General features: G+C 39.7%; 1 protein-coding gene and 1 long non-coding RNA gene across 31 annotated transcripts in view; one reads left to right on the top strand and one right to left on the bottom strand.

The window, feature by feature from the left end:
* Positions 1-24,012, top strand: part of VWA3B (von Willebrand factor A domain containing 3B) — a 200,837-nt gene that overhangs the window by 136,733 nt on the left and 40,092 nt on the right. For 15 of the 30 annotated variants that reach the window (XM_070235060.1, XM_070235055.1, XM_070235066.1 and 12 more), the window contains 5 exons: positions 4,686-4,802; positions 6,235-6,322; positions 6,407-6,563; positions 16,882-17,000; positions 21,234-21,284. In XM_070235060.1, coding sequence (XP_070091161.1) covers positions 4,686-4,802; positions 6,235-6,322; positions 6,407-6,563; positions 16,882-17,000; positions 21,234-21,284 — 532 coding nt within the window. Of the gene's footprint in view, positions 1-4,652; positions 4,803-6,234; positions 6,323-6,406; positions 6,564-16,881; positions 17,001-21,233; positions 21,285-24,012 lie in introns of all 30 variants that reach the window. The other 15 variants (XM_070235056.1, XM_070235054.1, XM_070235063.1 and 12 more) reach the window with 1 other exon arrangement.
* On the bottom strand, positions 6,310-14,243 carry LOC111768031 (uncharacterized). Its single transcript, XR_002799989.2, has 2 exons — positions 14,011-14,243; positions 6,310-8,045 (listed from the first exon to the last, which is right to left on the bottom strand). It is a non-coding gene; the product is annotated as an uncharacterized lncRNA (long non-coding RNA).

The following is a 24,012-nucleotide window of genomic DNA, read 5'->3' as shown; positions in this document are numbered from 1 at the left end:
CTACATCTCACATACTTTGATTTGTTGTGTTTTTGTTTTCATTCAGTTATAAGTATTTTTCTTTCCTTTAAGACTTCCTCTTTGACCCACAGATTATTTATAAATGTGTTGTTTAACTTCCACGTGTTTAGAGTTTTGCCTGTTGTCTTTCTGCGATCGATTTCTAGTTTGATTCCACTATGGTCAGAGAACACATTCTGTATGATTTTAATTCTTTTCCTTTTTTTTGAGGTTTGTTTTAATGCCTAATATATAGTTTATGTTGATAAATATTTGATGGACACTAGAAAAAAATGGGTATTCCAGTGTTTTTGAGGACAGTGTTCCCTCTATGTCAGTTAGATCTTGCCGGTTTGTTCTGTTCAGATTTTCTCTGCCCTTGTTGATTTTGTGTGTAGTAGTTCTTTCATTTGTTGACAAGGAAGTTATGAGATCCCAACTGTATTTGTTGACTTGCCTACTTTTCTTTTCAGCTCTTCGACTTTTAGCTTCAAATATTTGAGGCTGAATCAGTTTGTGTATACCTATTTAGGATCTATGTGTCTTCCTGATGGATTGATCCCTTTATTATGTAAATTTTCTTTGCTCTCCAATGTATTCTATCAGATATTAAGATAACCACTCCATCCTTTCCCTTCAATCTACCTATGTTGCACTTGAAGTAAATTTCTTCTAAGAGTCTATCATTTAATAGTGGTCTTTTATCCACTCTACCAATATGTGTCTTTTGATTAGTGTAATTAAACCATTGACATTTAAAGTGATTATTGGTATGTTAGCACGTACTTCTGTTATTTTGTAATTTTTCTATTCATTTTCACTGGTTTCATTCCTCCATTTCTCTTTTCTTGCCCTCTTTCAGGTTATTTGAACTTTTAAAAAAATTCTATCTTGGTTTATTTGTAGTGTTTGGAGTGTATCTCTTTGGTTTCTGTAGTGATTTCTCTGGGTATGAAAGCATATGGATGAGACTTATAAGAATCTACTAGCATCAACATTTTACCAATTTGTGTGAGTATGGAAATCTTACTTCAATTTAGATTTCTTTATTTTCTCCCTCCTTTTTTTGTTGAGGAAGATTGTCCCTGAGCTAACATCTGTGCCAATCTTCCTCTATTTCATATGTGGGATGCCACCACAGCATGGCTTGATGAGCGGTGTGTAGGTCCATGCCCAGGATCAAACCTGCAAAACTGGGGCTGCCAAAGCAGAGCATGTGAACTCAACCACTCTGCCACCGGGCCAGCCCCTATTTTCCTCAATTTTAAATATCATTGTCTTGAGCGTCAGGTGGTGGTTTACTTTTTATTTAAATCATCAAATATGATTTATAAATCTTATGGGGAAAGGATAGTCTATTGTATGTACCATATTTTTGCTCTCTTTCGTTCTTCCTTCCTGGTTCTCCAAAATTCCTCCTTTTATCTTTTCCTTTCTGTCTGGAGAATGTTCTGTATTCAGTCTTCAAAGACAGGCCTGCTAGCCACAATTATTTTTTTACTTTTTCTTTGTCTAGGAATGTTTTTATTTTCTCTTCATTCCTGAAGGACAATTTTGGCATATTCAGAATTTGTAGTTTATTGTTCTTTCGTTTTTGTAGTTGAAAATATTGAGCCTCTTTCTCTGCCCTGCTACATTTTAAATGAGAAATCTACTGACACCCTATGTGGTGTTCCCCTATAGGTAATGTGTCCTTTCTCTCTGGCTGCTTTCTAGATTGTTCTCTTTGTCTCTAATTTCCAAATGTTTAACTGTAATGCATCTTGGCATGGATTTCTTTGAATTTATTATGGTTGGGATTTTCTTAGCTTCTTGAATCTGTACATTATGTCTTTCAGCAAATTTGGGAAGTTTTTATCTACTATTTCTTCAAATAATCTCAGTCCCACTTTCTTTCTCCCTGTCCTTTTGGAACTCTGATAATATGAATGTTGGATATTTTGATCTTGTCCTACAGTTCCCTAAGACTCTATCTTTTTTTCAAGGTATTTCCTCTCTGTTGTTAAATTGGCTGAATTCTACTGTTCTGTCCTCAAGTTCTCTGATACTGTCCTCTGTCAATTCCACTCTACTACTGAGCCCATCCAACAAGTTTTTTTCTCTCTTTTTTTTTTTTTTTTTTGAGGAAGATTAGCCCTGAGCTAACATCTGCTGCCAATCCTCCTCTTTTACTGAGGAAGACTGGCCCTGAGCTAACAGCTGTGCCCATCTTCCTCCACTTTATATGTGGGATGCCTACCACAGCATGGCTTGACAAGTGGTGCCATGTCCAGACCCAGGATCGGAACTGGCCAACCCCAGGCTGCCGAAGCAGAATATGCGAACTTAACTGCAGCACCACCGGGCCAGCCCCTGAACAAGTTTTTTTGGTTTTTGTTATTTTATGTTTCAGTTCTACAATTTCCACTTGGGAATTTTTATAACTTCTATTTTTTTGCTGAGATTTTCTATCCGTTCATTTGTTTCAAGGTAATTTGTAATTAATTGTTGAAGCATTTTTAAGACAGCTTCTTTGAGACTCATGTCAGATAATTCCAACTTCTGATTCATTTTGGCGTTGGAGTCATTTGACTGTTTTTTCTCCTTCAAGGTATGATTTTCTTGGTTCTTGATAGGGTGGGTGATGTTGTAATAGTATCTTTAACATTTTGTCTATTACATAAGGGACTCTGGCTCCTGTTTAAATCGTTTATTTTAGGAAGTGCTTGCCCTGGTTAAGGTGAGCACATAGGCCTTGGCCTGCTTTTGTGAGCTGTGGTTCTGATGGCAATTTAATTTTCACAGCCTTCGTGGTATTATTTTGGTGCTTGGTTTTCTGGTGGCACTGGGGCTCCTACTGGTCCCTGCTGCAGCTGCCTGAGAGAGCAGCAAGACTTTCCTCAGGTTGGGGTGCTAGATGTCTCTCCATGGGGGAGGACTGTTACAGCTTCCCCCACTACTGTCTCACGTCTCTGGGCATGAGGGGAAGATCCTTGAACCCAGAGAGACCAAGAGGCTTCCTGGAATGGGCTAATTACTATATCTTGGTCCCTCCTGCATGAGCTGTCCATTTATCCTTGTGTCTCTGTGCAAGGGAGGCATGTCTTGGACCCTGGGAACAAAGAGGCTTCCCACATCGGGCCCCGAGTGTGACTGGATCCCTTTTGCCAGGCCTGCTCCCCATTCCAATAAGTCTGAGTTTTGCTAAAGAAGCTACTTGCTATTCATCCTAAACATTTTAAAGGCCTTTTATTGCTTCCACCATTTCACTTAGATTTTGGATCCTTGCTATTGATAGGCAGTCCTGTGCTGAATTTTTATTCTGTTTCAATTTTTAATGTAGAAGAGTGATGAAATGTGGGGATTCAATATACAGAGCTTGGGGAGTAGTTAAATGCTTGAATACACTGCCAGAAAAATGTGTTTTTATTCAGTATTTGCAGGGTTTAAGAAAAGTACAGTTTTTATATTTGGGAACTTTTGGAGCTAAATGTCATTTTCATTTTGGCACACCAGTGTATGTGGTTGCTTTTGCCTAGTGCTTCTGGTCAAAGTGGCCTGTAAGTGTGGTCAGGGCAGGAGTTCACCTCTTCCGTGTGGATCATTTATCTCTTTTGCTGATAGGCATAGTTCCCGAGGAAATTTATCCTTAATTTCTGGTCACAGAGGCAACCAAGATGGGACTCACCCTTTTGTTGCCTAGAAAACGATGAATAGCACACTCCTATTTCTATGCATGGAAACCACTGATGTTGCCTCTCTGTGCCAAAGATAGACAATTTTTAGATTCTTAATCTTCATTCTAATTATCTAATTTCTTATAGGAGATGGTAAGTCCCTTCTTGTTGAAAACAAGGATACATTTCATTCATAAATACTACATAAAGCCTTGATATTTCTGCTTCTAAATTGTGAAGTACAGAATACATTGACCATTAATGTAGCTTATTTAATCACATTTGAAAAGTAATCAAAATGTCTTGGTACAGGCTCATTGTCCTCTAAAGCACACAGATTAAATGTCAGTGTGTGATAAGTGTCTACTTGCTAGTTAAAGGGACCCAACCAGAAGGTAGAAAATAATATAAATAAAGTTGTTGGACAGCAGCTGTGGTAAGAAGAGTTTCTAAAATGGCCCACCAAAGATGGCCCACTCTAAACCCTGCATCTTGTGAATATGATGAGGCATCGTTCCCATGATTATGTTGCGTTGACCTTAAGACAGGGTTATCTAGGGGACCCAGTGTACTCACATGAGCCCTTAAAAGCAAGGGCTTTTGCCAGCTAGCGGCAGAGGGAAAGTCAGAAAGGCTTGAAGCATGAAGGGAACTCAGTGTGTCGTTGCTGACTTGAAGATGAAGACGGTCATGTGGGTAGGAGTGCAGGTGTTTAAGGAGCTGAGCGAGGCCCCCGGCTGACAGCCAGCAAGGGAACAGGGACCTCAGTCCTACAGCTGCAAGGAAGTGCATTCTGTCAACAACCTGAATGAGCTTGGAAGCAGATTTCTCTCCAGGAGGGGTAGAGCTTGGCTCAGATTGATGGACCAAGCCATTACCACAGCGTTCAGTTGCTGGCAGACTGTCCTCTGAGGGTTGGGAAACTGAAACTGCCATTTTTTTTTGAGGATCCAAGGAAATAGTTTTATCTAATAAAATTTCTTCTTCCATCCCAAGTTTCTTTAACCCCTCTCCCTGTGACACCAACAGAATCAACCAAAACCAGCCTGCTCAGAAGCCAGATGTCCACCCTCAAGAGCTCAGCTTGCAGTGAGAGGAAGGACGGCCTTTCCCATTCCAGCAGCTGGAACACTCCACGTGACAGAGGCAAGCCAGAGAGGGGTCTCTAGGTCAGGAAGCCCAGGCTGACCTCCCTTCACCCAGTGTGTCTGCTCCTGAAAAAGCGGGTATAGATGCTTTGAGGGGAAACAAATCATCGTTAAGTGGGTCCAGATTGCTTCCTTTTCAGAGGACTCCACTGTAAATCAGGTCTATCTGCTTTAGTGAACTAGATTTTCCTAGGGCAAGACTCGCGCTTACTGTGCCCGGGTGTGTAATGGACACGTGGCTCGCATCACTGTGGTGCTAGTGGTAATGCTGCTGCCACTCTGTGGCTGGAGTTTGAAAATCTGACTTCATAGTTGGTTTATTTTCTTCCCTTCATTCACAGGTGGTGATGCCATCTAAGAGCCCCTCTCTGGCCCATACTTTCAGCCTTTTGGGGGCTAAATGTGAGGAAAATATGACATTTCCACATAATTTTTATTACTATTGATAAAAGCACTATTCTTAAAATAGTAAATTTCTGAAAGTTTAAGTCCTGTAGTACTTTCCCCTGTATTTCAAATAGTTCATAGATGATAAATCCCAGCTAAACACACACACACACACACACACACACACAATCCCCTAGGTAGTAAGAAGCACCTGAGTGGCAAATTTATACGTGTTGTTACTCAGTCATAGCTTAATCAAACCTCGTGTTCTTCAGTGCTGATGGGTGTGATGGCTTTTCCTCAGTTTCAATTAAACTGTCATACTTCCTCTGTCTGCTATGTGCACAATCCTTAAAGGGCTTATCGTATGGTGATTAGGATGTGATTTCTTAGACATTTGGCTAACTCATTCCCAAACGCCCTTCCTAGATTCTGCTGATTCAACTAGCTAATATACCTTTCCATTTCTAAATCCAAGTTTTCTTAAGGATATACATTAAAAACTCCAAATATTAGTTTGGAGACTTGAACCTACAACTAAACAGGACCTAGTAGAGATTTGGGTTTTCTGCGTAGAGCAGAGGAACCACAAAACAAACTATCAGAAACTAAAATGTTGATCAAGGCTCCCTTGTATAACTTGGGGGTAGTCTAATGAGGGTAATATTGAACAATTGTTGGTTAATCGTGTTCTTATTTAACATTTAAAAAACGTATTTTCTGGAGAATGAGAGAATGAGTGTGTCTCATTCTTCCATGGAGAGAGATCTCAGTGAAGATGGGGTGAGGTAGATAAACAAAGCAATGATGGTACCATGATAGTACAATGATAGCACCATGTTTACCTATGCATTGGTCTTTAGTATAACTTGCAAATGAATCTTGCAAATGAATCTCCCATGCTAACAGATCATTGTTCTCTGAAATGTGGTCCATGTATTAGCCCTCAGTCACAACTGAGCTCAGAGATGAGTGATCTTTTTGCATTTTGATAAAACCCCATATATCAGGAAATTATACAACTGCCATTTCCCCTTTCACAGAAATGAGCATCCTGCTGGCAAATGGGTATCCAGACGACAAAGCATTAGAAAGATTGACTCTAGAGGGTAGCCAGGTTTATGACCAAGAGTGAGTACTTTAATTTTACTAGGACAATTTCATTATGTTTTTGTCTGTTATAAACTTTAAAACATCACAGTCTTGTGTTCTTAGTTCTTTAGCTGTGTCTTCAGCAACCTGGCTCAAGACGCACGGCTTGGTCGCCAAGAAGCTCACCATCATGGATGCCTTGTCAGTGACAGCGGTCCCTCACAGCCCCACCTATGTTCCCATTCTGGACAAGCATGTTGTTTCCAAGGTCTTTGATGAGGTAAACCTGATTTTCTATATGTCCCTAGTTGATATATTTTTCATTTCCTGTTCGAATAAAAAGTAGTTCACTTCAGTCTTGTACAGTTGTAACAGAAATGTATTTCAGCTATTGGAAAAGCATTATTTTAAAGGCAGTAAAATGGAGAGAGAAAAGCCCTTAAGCATTTTTATTTTTAAGGCGAGAAGAAATTGGCCTTTGTCAGGTTGGTTGTTCGTGGCTCGCTGCTGACGGGTAGCAGTGTGGAGCTGCAGAACTGTCTGAAAAGCCTCCAGCTCAGAGTCCTGAGTCTTGAGTGGACATCACCCAATGTCAAAGGGTAGGGAGAACTTGAGAGAGGTTATGTCTTTCCGTTGCTTCCCTTCCCTTCCTAAATACAGTGCTGCTGTTCCATCGTAAAAGACTCCAAAGGAAATGTCAGAGAGAGAAAGAGAGAGGGAGAGGCAGAGACAGAGACAGAGAGACTGAGGGATTGTGAGAGACCCTGTGAGGGAGCCAGAAAAGAAGAGAGTGATTGTCATGTCCTGGAAGGAGTAAAAGAGCTTCCAGTAGGAGGGCGTGGTGGGGTTAAATGTGGAGGAAGGCAAAGAAGTAGTGAAAAGCTTCCCTTGAATGGGGCAGCTGGTGGGTCCTGGCCCTCAGCAAGAGCAGCTGCAGTGGGGCAGCCAGATTGCACAGGGATGAGGAACAGGAAAGAAACAAGGATATGAAGATGGAACCCCGGGGCTTCCTGGCCAATGTAACAGTAGCTAAGAATTTCACGAGGAGTATATCAGGCTTTACAGTCTCTAAATGCAAATAATATCCTTAAAAGACCTTATCTCATACTGAAATATTTACAGGGGAAATGTGAGTTGTTCGGGATATGCTTCAAAATAATCTGGATGGTGGGAGTAGTGGAGGGGCAGGAGGAGTAGATAAAGCAAGACTGGCTTGAGCTGATAATTGTTAAATTTGGGTAATAAGAATATAGAGTGAGAGGAGGCTCATTCTACTCTTCTGGCTACTGTTTTACATATTTGAAATTTCCCCTAATAGAAAGTTGAAAAGACCCCAGCTTTATCTACCTAGTCTTGCTCTAGCTGAGGTTCGATGGAAGGAACCAGGAGGAAGCAGATGAATTAGTGAATTTTTCGATTAGTCACAGTTAAGAAATTACAGCCATGGAGTTCAGCATGCGTCCTGGTTTGACATGGCCCGTGGTTCTTGCTCTGGAGGTGGTGTGTGATCGCTTAGGCTGAGCTCCTGATGACTTTGCCGCAAGGTGCGTGGTCTTTCCCTGGCTGTCATCTTGTGACTGGCAGATTCTATTTATACCTTCAGTGAGCTCTAACCTGATTAGTCAGATATCAACTTATCACGTGAACTTGACTTCTTCCGGAAGCAACACAGGGAAACTGGGCACTGATTCATTTCTTCTAGGAAATTTGTTGACAGCTTCTCATATTCTCTGCATTTATTTTATTAATTTTCTTGTTTTACCTGGAATAAAATATATTTAGTGAACTCTCCCTAGGAATAGAATTTTCTTGCGCTTACCCTGTCTCCTTCTAAACCTCCAGTTACCTGAGATGCATTGAAAAGTAAATCCCTCAAAAAACTAATATGATAGGGTGGGGGAGCATAAGCATAAAATTAAAGGAAAAAACCATAAGGGAAGGATTTATAGAGTGAATACATAAAAATGTTATTTTGCATAAAAATATTTTAATCAAATAAAGGCAGATATCAGAAAAATATTTTTAACATATCACAGAGTTGTATGAGAAATATCTTAGATATGTGTGTTTGTGTGTTTGTATCCATATAAATCCATACGTGTGGTGTGTGTGTGTGAGTGTATAAATCAGTGTCAGTGTTCAGTATATATACAGATATGCACACTCATGCCATAAAGGAATAAAAAAATGATAGATACCCTAGTGGAAAATCTAGGAGAAAAAGGTAGGAAAAAAAAAAGGTCAAAACCAAAGACAAAAATATTTCTTACTGATAACCAAATATATGCATTTAGAAAAAAAGCAGATTGAAAAAAAAATTAGACAACTCTCAACCATTATCAAATTTTTATGGTTAAAAAATACTAATAAACAGTGATGGCAAAGATGGGATGAAATTAGAACTTTTATGTCCTGCTGGTGGGAGTATAAATTGGCGCAACCTTGGCAATGTGTTCAGAGGTGTTGGCTTACAGTCTTTCCTCCAGCAAACCCATATGTAGATATTTCATAATCTATGCAAGGAAACAATCAGAAATACTGACAAATACATTGTCAGAATTTGTCAGAATTGTTATTGCTGCCTTATATCTAAAAATGAGAAAATTGAAAACCATCTAAATATCTGGTAGGCACATCTATATGATGGGATGTCATATATCCATTAAACACTGTGTTTCTGTAGCATAAGTAATGACGTGGGAAAAAGCTCTCAATATAATGCTAAATGAAAAAATCAGGGTACAAAACTCTGTATATAATATGTTAATTTGTATATAAGTATGATGTGGGCATGGCACTCTTTCACCCTCCCTTTTCACTTTTACCAAAATGTTAACAGTATTTATCTGAGTGGTGAGATTATTAAAGATTTTTGGATTTTGTTTATGTGCTTTTTCGTTTTTGTGGTCATACTTTTAACTTTGAATATGTATTAATGATACACCAAGAAAAAATGTTAAGAGAAACAGACCTAAAACAAATAATAAAATGGTGTAAATACCAAAGGAACTTAATTTTTAATTAATTTGTTGGTTTATTTTTATTTGATAAGTAATAAATGAATACGTTCTAGGTATAGAATGACCAATTGAAGCCTTTAGAGAAAAATGTGGAAGCTTCTCCCTCAACTGCTCTCATCTATGAAGGGAACACTGAATAGTTTGGCAAATATCCTTTCAATCCTTTTTCTACACACACACGCATATGTATGTGTATACAGAATGTACATTTATATACATATACATGATAATTTTAATAAACAAATCAATCCCATATGGACTTGATGTTTTATCTTTTCTAAATTATCTTTCATCTTATACAAATTATCTTTAAAAAATTAAGATCTTAGAGACCTTTCTGCGTGCATAGACATGAGTGTATCTTATTCTTATTCTTTGCAAGCTTCTTCCCTGTTATTAATGGACATTTACTTTGTGTTTGTCTATTACAACCAATCCTGTAACAGATTTCCTTGCAGATAGATTTTGGGCACATGTACAAGTGTGTCTTTAGAATAGATTCCCAGAGATGGGATAGCTGGACCCAAGACAGCCTTTTTCCTAACAGGAACTCTATATAATACTTGTTGATAAGCATTAGTTCAACGAGTGTAGAAATGTTTTGAGAACCATGAAAATAGCAGGCAAACATAAAATCTTATTCTTATTCAACTTGTCCTCTTCTCACCGGCTCTTACTCTGAATACGTGAATGTAGTAACTCCCTCCAGCATCCAGAAATTTGCTCTCCAGGATGTATGTAATATATCTGTACTCTGGGGATCATAATATACCTACTCTGAGACTGCTGTAGGATTAAAAGAAGTAATGCATATAATGGACAGTACTTAGCAGACACTCAATAAATACTGGCCTTTATTATAAAAATATTCAATAAGTATTACATGCCTACTGTATGCAGGCCCTGAGCTGGCCTCTAGAATACAGCCAAACAAGACAGCCAATGTTCCTACCCAAACACAATTTATAATCTCGCAGAGAAAGGAGCAATTAAAATAAGTTCTAGTCGAATGTGACGAGTGGGAAGTGCAGCGTGAGGATGCAGGATAAGCCCCTAGCCCGGTGTCAGTTGTCAGAGGAGGCTTTGGACCTGGCCTTAAGAGTTCGGACCTGAGGGATCTGTTCAGTCCAAGTTTGGATGGAGGGCAGAGAGGAGTTGTGAAGGTGATGAGGCAGGAGGAGTGTCCTAGGCAGTGGGGGAACATGTGGAGAGGTCCAAGGGTCAGAGAAAGTTTGTCATTCCTGAGAAGGTTTAGTGTGACTGGGGGAAGACGTTAAAGCTGGTGAAGGAGGCCTTGGGTGAGTTAAAGATTTCCAATGTCATCCTGAGGGGAACTGAAGGGTTTTTAGCAAACAAGAGAGAAGATCAAATTTGGATTTTGGCTGCAGTGTGGAGAATAGTTGGAGAGCTCTGAGTTTGGGAGGATAAGGGGCAGTCAGGAGGCAAGGCTTAGGCGACTCTGTCCCAGGTGCCAACACTGGGGGTGGGTCCAAGGCTGTTTGTAAAGTCAAGAGGACGGGACTAATCACATGTGGCTGAGAGAGAGAAGAATGTCGAGTGATTATCCAGAAGGGAAAACCAGGATAAAGAGTAGTGAGAGTCCTGTTCTTCAGAAGAACATTCTAGTCTTCTGACTCTAGAAAGCAAAGCCCAGGGAAGAGGGTGAACATTTTTCAAGTGCATTCCGTGGGCATTTGTGCTTGGTGCCTTTTGTGGCTTTGTAAATTCTCATCGCGAACCCGTGGGTGGGCAGCACACTGCCCAGCGTGCATAGCCTCCTCCATTATTGGCGGAGCAAGAATCACGATGGTGGTGGAAATACACTGCAGTTAATTCCAATTTCACCCTCAAAGCACGCTCACTTCTTTTATTCCTTAATATTTCCTCTGACTGCAAGAGACCCTCAGCTATAAATGGAAAGAATAGGAAAACAATTATCGAAACATATATCCCACTTAGTGAGATGTATGGCCTTTTGAGATTTGGTCCTAACATTTTATGAAAAAGTAGACAAAAAGTGGAATGAAGCCGAAAAGGATACATGAATCTTAACCCACTTCACTGAGAACTGTAATTGACTTTTTCTCCTATGTTCTGTGCACGGCCACATCTGTCTGGGTAGAACCATAAAGCAGTGTTTGGCTTTGTTCCCAGCTCTTTGTTTCATTCATGACTTATGTACGGGCTCTTTCTTCTTCTGGAGCACAATGCTGTTTTGATTTTCAGTGTCTCCTGGTCCAGCATCAAATCTGTCACCTTGGAAATGAAGTACTGAGCAGGCAGGTTGCCCTGGCAACTCTTCATTACATGATGCTAACTGGCACTTTTAGTTTCCAATGGACCAGAAAATTTTACCTTAGGTCTTTCAAAAGATTAACTCATCCCCAAATCATATACAGAATAAAATGGTTTTAGTTATTTGATGAATCTGGAATTCAAAGCTGTGTATTGCCAGTTGCTTTGAAAATAAAAGCGAAATAATTTGGGAACATTAGTCTGTACCTTTGGAAAGTCCACATCAGCATCATCATGATCATCATCATGTCTTTAGCAGCATGGAATCAGGCGTCCTGCCTTGCCCTTATCTGGGTTCAGCATGTAGCTTTGTGGTCAGGTAGCCTGGGCTTGCACCCCAGCTCTGTCATTTACTCCTGATGGGCCATGGCAAGGTCCCAAATCTCCTATGTGGTGAGACCTCATACTAGGTTCTGAGAGAAGCATTTGATCTCATCAAAGTTTCTCATCTAAAACTTAGAGCAACCTAGTGAGGTGGCTGTTCATCTCATTTCGCTGACAAGGAATGTTAGGTGCCAAGAGCTTAGGCATACCGCTAGAGACATGGTGATTTGTTGCTTTCAAATATTGTAGCGTTCAAAACTGAACTGATAGAAAAGCTTATTTTAATTCAAAAATTAAAAGGACAGTTATTACAAAAGCTGTATGTATTCATTGTGTAGACAAACTAGAAGATACAGATAAGTGAAAGAGAAAGAAATGAGTTTTAATTCCCCAAAGATGAATCATTTGGTGGTTATCTGGGCAGACCTTTTTCTCTACATATTTATCCGTTGTTTTTTGTTTTAGTTTTACCAACATGAAGTCAAACTGAATATACTGTTTTGTACCTTCATTTTTACTCAACAACCTATTGTGAACATCATTTCATGCCAGCAAATATTCATCTACTATTCATCTACTATACTATTTAAATTGAAAAAATAATCTTTCTATCTTTTAAAAGTGTAGATTGAAAAATGTGAGATGTAATCTACACTGCAGTAACAGATTTTCATGCATTTATGCAGGATCTTATTGACACATATGTTTGCCAGTTAATTTGTGGCCCTGCCTTCATTTTCTTCTGTGGAGCCTGGAGATGTTTCTGTTTGAAAGCAGAAGTTAAGCTTCAGCGCTCAGCAGTGTGTACAACTGCCATGTCTATAATGTCATCGCCTCTATGTCCAGAGTCATCCGCGTGGGATTTGCACAGCTTTTGCATTTTCATTACTCAACGGCCAATCAGACCTCTCCTTGGCCAATCTGGCAGCAAGCTCAGGGATATTTATTGGAAGAAGTGATTTACTTGAAAAACAGTGAAGTTGGTGAATTTAGTTGGGGTTGAACAATAAATATGTAAACACCAGTTTCACACTATTTTCCATTTTCAAAATGCTGTGGGATTGCTTATAAACACGGCCAGGATGTTGTCAAGTAGAATTCTACCTGTGTTATTTTAACAAACAGCTGTGTGTACAGTTCTGCATCCTGCTTTCTTCATTTAGCATATGTTGTGAACATATTTCCTTGTAACGACCGTGTTTAGATGAACTTTAATGGTTGTACTAATATTCAATAATATGAATTACCATGATTTATTTAACTATCCCCCTGTTATCGGGCAGTTTACTTTGAATTTTAAGAGTGCCTGTTTTTCCGTATCTTTGCCAATTGCTGTGTGAAAATATTTCATTTTAATTTTCTGTTCTTTTATTATTTGAGAATAGTTTTCTTATGTAAGTTAAATATACTCTGAAAATCTTGTTTGCATTATTCTCGTTCTTAGCAAACACCACTTTAAAAATAGCAGAGTTACACTTTTCCCACACCTCAATCACCAAGAATTCAAATTTGGTAGAATCCAAACTTAATTATGTCTTATAATATAGATAAACTTTTAAAAGTTGTTGAGCCTTGACCATTATTTTAATTTATATTTGGTTTTAGTCTTTCATGTGTTCAATTAGTAGTTACTTTGTACATGTATTGTACTAGAAACTACTGTTTTTAAAAAGGAATAAAGAGCTATAGAGTTTAGTGGAAAGGGAAGCCATATTAAAAAACCGCAATTCAGTGTACATATCTAGAGAGGTTGAATGAGAAAATATGTAGAGAGTGCCCCGTGCTTGGTAGAGAGTACAGGAGAAACACTGTTATTATTATTGATGAAACTATTCTCAACTACAGTGGTTGCTTACAGGGTATCTCTGATCCAACAGTGGGAAAAGTCTAACAGAATCAGCCCAAATTGGCAGTGAATTCCAGCTCTTCTGCTGTTATCGTTTCTCTCTCGATCTCAGTCTCTCTCTACCACCTTTCCTCCCTCCCTCCCTCCCCCATAGTTAAAATCTTCCCACACAGGGTGTGATTATTAATATCAATTTGGTTAGGCTTCTAGGTTAACATCAAAAGAACTGAAGTAGGTAATACCTTGAGGCTCTCTTTGGTTATCAAATATTGTCCAGAAGAGCCCCTCATTAGTTGGTTTTGCTTGATTTGCATTATAAGAGGTAATAAGTAAACCATTTTCAAAGGAAGTGTGATCAGCTGGTTTTCTTCCCTCTCAAACAGAGCTGTCAGTTTCTTCATTAATCTCACTCTCCTCCCAACCCCCTTCCTTGCAGAAGTAGAGTGGCCATGATTCCGATCCCTTAAGTCCCTATGAGAATGCCCCTTATGACCTCATAATCACAGTAAATTTGACATCATAAAGAGAATATCTCATGGGACCTCCACATGACCACCATGTTGTAAAAGCTAAGACCACAGACTGCCGGTGTGGAGTATGACTTTGTCTTTCCCTAAATCTGCAAGCAGAAAGGAATGAGAGTGGGTGCACATGAGCCAGATTTGAACTACTACCACACAGAAGTACACGATGGCCGTGCAACGCATGAGATCCAAATTCACAAAAGAGGCAGGTAGAACATTAAACAATAGGGTTTCTTTAAGTACATTAAGTACATTCTTCAAGTACATTAAGTCAGGAGTCAAGCTGAGCATGGTGAAATACTATAATGTTGTTAAATATTTTGTGATAGTGATTTGCAATTGAGCCATAAAAGCTGGCAAGCTTGAAGAGCTATTTATAGACTCCTTAAGGATGTTTTTTCCAGGGGTGATGAAAACATGAGGGTCTTTCATTTGTTGAGACTGACTTTTTTTTCTTCTGAAAGTTCCTGTGATATGTGGCTCTATTTTGAAAGATGGGCTTTGGATTTTTTTTCACTTCTGCAAGCTTTCCTCTGTTTTCAAAGTCCAGTCTACTCACCTTTTAATGCACTGTTCTGGCTCTTTCCCTTTGATGAAGGTGGCTTAGAAGCCACGTGATAAATTTATGTGTCTGACAAGTTTGACTATGCAGCCTCTTCACTTCTTTCTTTTCAGTTTTTTAAAGCTTTGCCTATGTTTTTGCTTAGGTCTTGATGTTTTAATTAATTAATTAAAAAATTAAATAAACAAAATTAATATATGTAATTTTCCATTTTAATGCCTATGTCTTCCAAGATATATTTTATTTTATTATTTAAAATATTATTCTTTTTCTTATCCATTTCTCCCCATCACACTTCTGTATGTTTTTGTACTTCTATATGACTGTTACATCTTTGAACAACGTAATCATAATTAATTTTAAGCATAATTAATATAAAGTTATTGTTAGATGGCTCATAAAATTAACCTCTTCTCAAATGAACTGACATTCTGATTGTTGATTTGCTCAGCTATCATTTTTGGCATTTTTTGTGTGTATACTTTGGAATTTTAGTTTGCTGGCTCATTTTAACAAGATGTTTTTAATCTGTCTTTCTCTCTTTCTCCTTCTGTTCTGTAGTTGCCTAAGTCCATCCCCTGGCACCCCCTGGTTGGCGGTTTGAGCTCCAGTTCCATGTTGATAGGGGAATGCTGTAGACGGCGGGTGGCTTGGTTGAGTCCTTGGTTGCGAGGCTACATCAGGGCTTTTTCTCGATATGCAGGGCCTTCTTTCAGGGGTGAGACATCCTCACACCAGTGCTGGCTTCAGGACTGAGGCTGATGTGGGCCCTTGTCTTACAGAGCGCTCATAGTCTCACTTGCTTCCCAGGAGTTGAGCTCCCACTCCCCTGCCATCTTTGGACACAGAGTCAACAAGCCCAGAGCTTCAACCCTGCCGACTTGTTCACAGTTCTGTTCAACTTTCTGTCTCTAGAAATCTGTCAACCATGCATCTTTCTTTTTCCTTCTTTCCTTCCTCTTTTCTTTTTTTTCTTTTTTTTCCTTTTTTTCTTACATAACAACAACAGTACAATTTTGGCATGATTTTGGAGGCAAGGGGGAACATAAAAGCACGAACTATATCATCTTGATTGAAAGTAAAGATTTACTTCTTAAAAGTAATTCCCCACATTTCCAAAATGCCTACATGCTCCTTGTGGTTGGAATCATAGGCAATATTGAAATGATATCGTGTCTTAGTATTCTCCTATTAGACTTTCTTTTTCTTTTTTTTTTAAATATTAAGATATGGAATATACCTTTTCATGAACATACATTTGTTCATTTATCCACAAATATTTGTTGAGGACACATTATGTGCTGGGCACTGTTCTAGGTGATAGGAATACAGTAGTGAATAAAGAAAAGTTCCTGCTCTGATGGAGCTTACATTCTGTTAGGGAGAGGTAGGCAATATGCAAAAAGGTAAACATATAATATTACCGGTAGTATTCAGATGGCGTGGAGTCAGAGACATCCCCAGACCCAGGAGTAAGCACCAGATGTGGCCAGAAAGAACTCAAAAGAAGCCCTCTCTTTCATTGATCACCAAGCCTTCTCTATTTCATATCTATAAGAACCTCATAAATTGAGAAAGAAAATGGTCAAAAGAAAGTAACCATAATCGGGTATCTTCAAGAGAAAACCAAATGAATAAGTATATGAAAAAAGATGTTTAACCCAACTAGTAATTTACAAAGTACCAACAATGAGCTCCGATTTCTTATCAGTCACTCTCATCAATTTGACAGAGGCTTATGAAGATAACACTCAGTTCTGACTAGGGTTTCCTGAAACAGTTTTGTTTTCTTGTGTGTGTGGTGGTAGTTATTTTCAAAGTATATAGTTTTAAAAGTTGAAATGAAAAGGGTAGCAATGATATCTCTGATTCTTACTTTTTTCTTTATGATTGTATTTTCTAATTTTTCTACTATTATAATGTATTGATTTTACAGTTGGAAAAACATACCGTCCAGCCATGTAGACCATTTTTGAAGGCATGCATTAACCTATCAAATGACATTTTCCTTTGGCATTGATGCGCAGGTGTTCCCTCTGGCACATGTGTGCCACGACACAAATAAGATGACACTGATTAACCCCCAAGGAGTCAACCTCAACATCTACAAGCAAAAAGTAGAACAGGCAATTAAGTCCTATGAAAGGTGAGTATCACTCCTGGCTGCTCTTTAATGGATGTGGAATTTGTTTGTTTTGACTTGCTTTCTCTTGTTTTAACTTGGGTTTTCCTCTGGAGCAGCTATTTAAAAATTGTCCATGCAGAATAGCAGCGGTAGCAGCAGCAGCTCACACAGGGGGCCTCCCGTGTGCAAGGCACTGCATTAGGCGCATCGCCTGAATATGTCTGGCAGAGTTTTAAAGAAACCGTCTTCCCTTTCCAAAATCTATAGAAATCTCATCTCCATGAGATCTTTAAAGCTTTCCCTTTGGCAGAGGGAATACAATCATTTCAGCATCTAACATTCTGTGAAGTGACTAAGAAAACTCCACAGTAATGAGATAATGGACATAATATATGTTATTATTTACATAATTTTTTATCAACATAAAGATGATGATCAAGTCGACCAGAGTATAAACTATACTCTTAAATGGTCACTGTGTCAGTGCTGAGATGGGGCCTCCTTTTCATGAGGGCAGATGACCCAGTCTCACCCTTGTCCCAGCTCCCTAATCCCCTCCCCAGCCGGCCCCTCAGCACTTAATTAGTCCTTAGTGCACAGCACTTAATTAAACTTTGAATGTGCCTAGCTTCTCCAGGCAAGCCTATGCTTGGTTCTGGAAGCTGTGCAATTGGGTTTCCATTTACCATCACGTGGGTGGGAAAAAGGAAATAAAGTACACAAAAGTTAACAGTGTGGCCCAGGCCAGCGTTTACTGGTCTACTGTCGTTTTGCAGCGTGTCTAGTGTGTGTTCAGAAGAAGTATAAGGCCTGACTCCTGCCACGTGGAGCCCACAGTCCAGTCCAGAGGCTGGTCCTTCCACACCATGCCCATCACAGGCCTCTCCAAATCTTATTCTTGAGCCTCTTCCGCTGGCCTCACCTGAGAATTGAGGCTGTCCTGCATGAGCCTCTTCAGCTGCCTCCACAGGCTCCTCAGGATTCCTCTGAGTCTTTGCCCGCCCTTCGTTTCTCTCTCAGGCAGCCTGACTCTGCAAGGCTCACCCTCCCCGTGGGTCTGAGACTTTGCTCTGCAGTTGCCCTCTCCCGTGGCGCTGCCTCTCTTCTCTGCCTTGGCACCAGGCAGGCCTTCCTTGCCTCTCAGCTCTGCTGCCACTCTTCCTGTCCCCCACCTGGCCTCTTTCACCCCTTCTTGCCGCAGCACCAATGGCCCTCCTCAGAGAGGCCTTTCTCCAGGGACTCTCCGCCCACCCTACGTGTGGCCCTCAGAGCGCTCACAGCCTCTGCACAGGCCTGTCTCTCCCCTGTGAGGACGTCAGCCCCCTTGTGTCCTCTTCCTAGCAGGTGTTGGTCTATATATATTTGACTACTGGAATTTAATTTGAATTTGATCTAATTCAAGTTTAGTTATTAACATCCATCAAATTCAGTTATTCAAAAATGTAATATAATAATATCATTCATATTATAATTTAATTTTCTTGAATTAATGAAATAGTTGAGTTCTGTAATTACCTGGTCTGTGAAAGCCTGGTGCAGGGCCACAAGCTAGGGCTCTGAGGGGTCAGACAGTTCTGCCTTTCATCCTTGGCTCTGACGTCTACTTGGCAAGCCAAGTGACGGTTGTGAGTGTCAGCTTCCTTATTTACCAGATCTATCTCAGGGTGGTTGTGAGAGCTGTGTAAATTATAGACGAAGAACAATTAACATTAATTACTTCTCCCTTTCATTCCCTGAATCTGCTGATCCTAAAATAACCATAAATAGATGGAATGTAATAGTCGCACAGCTCTTCCCATGACGTTGACCCTTTCCCGAGGGTCTCCAGCAGGACAGGGAACCTCCCTTCCCAGGCAGATGAGAGACCTTCTTTCTTAATAGGAAAAACAAAATACAAACAGTAGTGATTTGTCTCAATCTCTGGAAAAGCCTTTAGTACCCTTAGAGAAATATTATACTACATTGTTATTATTAATGATATTATTAATTTTGATATGATCAACATTTTAATACGATTAATATTATTTAATATTAATTATTGAATCATTATTAATTATTTGATGTTTATATTAAATGAATTTAATATTGTTTAATATGGTTATGTAATAATATTAATATTAACATTAATATTATACAGATAAAACTTCATCTTTTGTATTCAATATTATTTAAGAATTTGTTGGTATAAATGTCAGTTCCATTTCCATCTTGTTTCACTTGTCTAAAGATATGCAGAATATGAAACGTAATTAGTGAAACTCAGAGAGGCCCTCACGTCCAGTGCCCTCCCAGCACTGACTGCTGTCATCCCACACTCTACGAGGCTTTCCAGCGGTCGCCTACCCAGTCAGCTGGATCAGGATCAACACACTCTCAGCCGCCCTCAGTTTATACTCACCCACTTTGTCTTCCCTGTGTATTTTGAAATATTTCAGTGAAGATGGAAAATAAGGAATAACAAAGGTTATGAAAATATGCTCTTGGAAAAATATTTTCTAAAGGATTGAATTAAAATTAGAGACATATGGTAGCTAATTGGACCCACATTCACCAATGGTTTCTCAGAGTTTCCAGACCTCGCCCTTCTTCACGACCTGGAGGGAACGAACGTTGTTATTCCTGCTCACTTTATGGATGCAGCTCACTAATCCTCTGCACCAAGGGTGGCTGGTGTGATTCTTGTTTTATTGATGAGAAAGCAGAGTTTCGGGAAGCTAGGAAACACAGGATCACACAGCAGCAATGTGGAGACGCTGAGATTTGAACCCAGACCCACACAGCTCTGAAGCTCTTGTCCACACTGCCTACTATACTGCTTCCACTTTCAAGGTTTAGACCTAAGAGGATTTTTAAATAAAGGTTTTTGTTTTCAGAAAGCACGCCTGCAAAAACCAAAAATGCATCCTATGAATCCTCTGAACAAGTCTTAGAAGCCCTGATCGTTGTTACCGAACCACAGGGTTAAAGAGATCCAGTTTCCAAACAGGCCCACAGAACCAAAACCTTAAGTGAGACAGAGCGCTGAGCTGCCCTGTTTCCGTCTTCCAGACTCTTTCTATCACTTGCAGAGTATTTATCTGTGTCAGACACAGTTCCGTGTGCTGTGCACACACTCGCGCATTGAGGCCTCACAGCAACACTAGGAGGGAGGTACTATATTAGCCTCGTTCCACTGAAAAGTTGGCTGCTGGCCTGAAGTCTCACAGCCAGTGAGAGGAGAAGCTAACAGAGCTCTTGGCCCCGCAGGCTGGCTCCAGTCTGTGCTCTTCACCACCATGCCTCACACCCTTTCCATGATCTCACCAAGCCTGCGATGGGCAGTCAGGGCAGGATAATAGCACCCAAAGTGTATTCCCAGAGCCCTGTGCCACTGATGCTGGTCCTGTGGTTAGAAGAATGCCTCCTGGAGAGTGACAGTATCCTCCCACCTCATTTTATGGAAGCATTTGTTTTCATGGAACGCCAGCTTACAACCTGCGGAGCCAGTGTTCTGTGCCCTGCACTCAGGGAAGGCTGATTTGGGTAATGATGTGGCGGTACGGAAATGGGCTGGAACCTCTGAAGGCAGCATCAGTGACTAGTAACAAGAGAAGGAGCTGTAACTACCCTATAGAACCCACCACTCCGACTTCCTCCTCTCCTCTTGGGTTGACAGCATCTCTTTGCAAACACGTTCAGTGACGAGCGTTGGTCTCAGCACCTCCAGCTGGCTGTGGTGGATTAGCAAGGCCCTGCATCTGTTTGCCCCTCTCCACAGCCTCATTTGGAAAACAAGGAGGTCAGGCTGGTTGATCCCTAAAGTGTCTCCTGACCCTTTTTTAATGACCCTATTAACCCCTTTTGCTTTGAGGATCCAGGCAGGAGAATGTCTACAGAAGGCAAGCGAAGGGCACAGGTATATTTTTCCATAGGGAGAAAAATGGTGCGTGTTTAGAAACATCTTGATGCAGAGATAATGAGGACCAGTTTGTTTACTGCCTTTTCTCTGCCTGGGTTGTACCTGATTGAGCTGAGAGCTATGGCCCTCCTTTAATATTTGACACGATTCCCACAAAGCCATGAGGCTCTGCAGTGGTGCTGGGGGGGGGGGGGGACACATATCCAATCTGTTTAAGCAAATGGCAGTGGCGTGGTCCACTGGTGGTGGCGCTTGGCTTGGCCTCTCCCTGAAGTGCCCTTTAGAGCCTGGGGTCAGCCGTTTGCCGTGAAATGAAGTATTGCTACTGAATAATTATTGTTGATTTTCTTGAACAGGCACTTGAATAAAATTGTTTGGCGAGCATTATCTCAAGAGGAAAAAGAAAAGTAAGCCAGTTCCTCCTCACTTTTTTTTTTATTTTGGGGAAATTCACATAACCGACAATTAACTGTTTTAAAGTGTACAATTCAATGATATCTAAATTTTTCAAAATTTTGTGCAAACCACCACCTCCCTCTAGTTTCAAAACTTTATCCCCTCAGGAAAACACCTTGTACCCATTAAGTAATCCTTGCCAGACCTCCCTCCCCGTCTGGTAACCACCAGTCTGCTTTCTGTCTCTGTGAATTTGCCTATTCTGGGCACATCATATGAAAGGAACCACACAACATGTGACCTTTTGTGTCTGGCTTCTTCTACTTCATTAATATGAAAACTTAATGTTTTCAAAGTTCATCCAAGTTATAGCATATCTAGTACAGTTAAGCGCCAATTAATGATAGGGATACATTGTAAGAAATGTGTTATTAGGCAATTTCATCACTGTACAAACATCATAGAGTGTCCTTACGCAAACCTAGATGGTATAGCCTACTACGCACCTGGGCTGTATGGTACTAATCTTATGGGACCACTGTCGTATATGCGGTCCATAATTGACCGAAATGTCATTATGTGGTGCATGCCTGTACTTCATTCCTTTTTATGCCTGAGTAATGATCCATTGCATATATGTGCCAGTTTGTTTATCAGTTCTTCCATCAATGGATATTTGTCTTGTTCCCATTTTGGGGCTCTTACGAACAATGCTGCAATATACATTCATGTAGAAGTTTCTATGTGGACATATTTTTATTTTTCATGAATATCTATCTAGGAGTGGATTTGCTGGGTCATGGGGTAATTCTATGTTTAACTTTTTGAGGAACCAGAAACTGTTTTCCATAGTAACTGCGCTATTTTACGTTCCCACCAGCAATATCTGAGGGTTCCTGTTTCTTCACATCCTTGCCAGCACTTATTCTCCCTTTCATTTTTTAACTAAAGCCATCCTATTGGCTGTGAAGTGATATCTCATTGTAGTTTTCATCTGCATTTACTTATTGACCAATAATGTTGAAAATCCTTTTATGTGCTTGTTGGCCATATGTATATCTTTTTCAAAGAAAAAAATCTATTTAACTCCTTTGCCTATTTTTAAATTGAGTTGCTTATCTTTTTGTGGTTGAGTTATAAGAGTTCTGGATATTAAACCTTTATCAGATGTATGATTTGCCGATATTTTCTCCCATTCTATAAATTGTGTTTTCACATTCTTGATAATGTCCTTTTTTTGCCCAAAAGTTTCTAATTTTTAGGAAGTCAATTTATCTCTTTTTTCCTTTGTTGCTCATGCTTTTGGTGTCAAATCTAAGAATTCATTGCCAAATACGAGCTCATGAAGATTTACCCCTGTGTTTTCTTCTAATCCTTTTCTGGTTTTAGCTCTTTTGTTTAGGTCATTGATCAACTTTGAGTGAACTTTTACACGTGGAGTGAGGTATCTGTATCTGCAGATAGAGATAATCTTACTTCTTTCCATCTTGTATGCCTTTTATTTCTTTCTCTTGCCTAATTGATCTGGCTAGGACTTCCAGTGTAATGTTGAATAGCAGCGGTGAAAGAGGGCACTCTTGTCTTGTTCCTGATCATAGGGAGAAAGCTTTCAGTCTCTCACCATTGAGTAGGATGTCAGTCGTGGGTTTTTCATAAATGTCCTTTATCATGTTAGGGAAGTTCCCTTCTATTTCTAGTTTGATGATTGTTTTTATTATGAAAAGGTATTTGTTGAATTTTCTCAAATGCTTTTCCTGCAGCTATTAAGATGGTCATGTGGAGTTTTCCCCCTTTATCCCATTGATACGGTGTATTAAATCAATTGATTTTCTTAAGTCGAACCACCCTTGCATTTCTAGGGTAAATCCCACTTGGTCATGGTGTATAATGCTTTTAATGTTACATCGGATTTGGTTTGCTATTGCTGGGGCTGTTTACCTCTATCTCCATAAAAGAAAATGGTCTTGTGGTTTCCTTTTCTTTAGTATCTTTGTCTGGTGTTGGCATCGGGGTAATGCTGGCCTCATTGGATGTGTTAGCAAGTGATCCCTCTCTTCTGTTTTTTGGAAGAGTTTGAGTAGGATTGATATTAATTGTTCTTTACGTGTTTGGTAGAATTCACCAGTGAAGCCGTCTATCTCGTCCTGGACTTCTCTTTGTTGGGGAATTCTTGGTTACTGATTCGATGTCTTTGTTATAGGCTTTTGGGATTTGTCTATTTCTTCTGAGTCAGTTTGGTAATTTGTGTGTATGGCAGCCTCCTTGTGACTGTCACTTCATCAGAGTCCTCTTGATCGCTCTAGAGCTCCTCCTGTTTCTTTCTCTCTCAGTACTACTTGTTTATTTCCCTCTTGGCATTTGTCACAATTTATTATATATTTTCTATATTACCCTGCTTATTCTCTCTCCCCACCAGACTGTAAACTTCACAAGGCTAGGATATGGCTGTTTATTCATCAGAGATACCCATTCTAACAGTGTAGCCTACATAGCATGTGGTAGGCATGTGGTAAATATTTGCTGAATAAATTGATGAGTGAAGTCTATTAGAAATGACAGTTTTAAATATTTTTACCAATCTCTTTCCCTTTACAACATTTTAATGCCTTCAAGCATTTTAAGAATTTAATTCCTGTATCTGCAATCAGGGAGTGATTATTTCTACTTTAAAAAATATCTGATATTTGGTTGTACTTTGCAGCCTTCTAAAGAATGGTTTCTAACTATATTAAAATCTTC

The sequence above is a fragment of the Equus caballus genome, chromosome 15 (genome assembly GCF_041296265.1).
Source record: "Equus caballus isolate H_3958 breed thoroughbred chromosome 15, TB-T2T, whole genome shotgun sequence".
NCBI lineage: Eukaryota > Metazoa > Chordata > Mammalia > Perissodactyla > Equidae > Equus > Equus caballus.
Note: the sequence above shows the minus strand (reverse complement) of the source record. Positions and strands in the feature narration are given on the sequence as shown.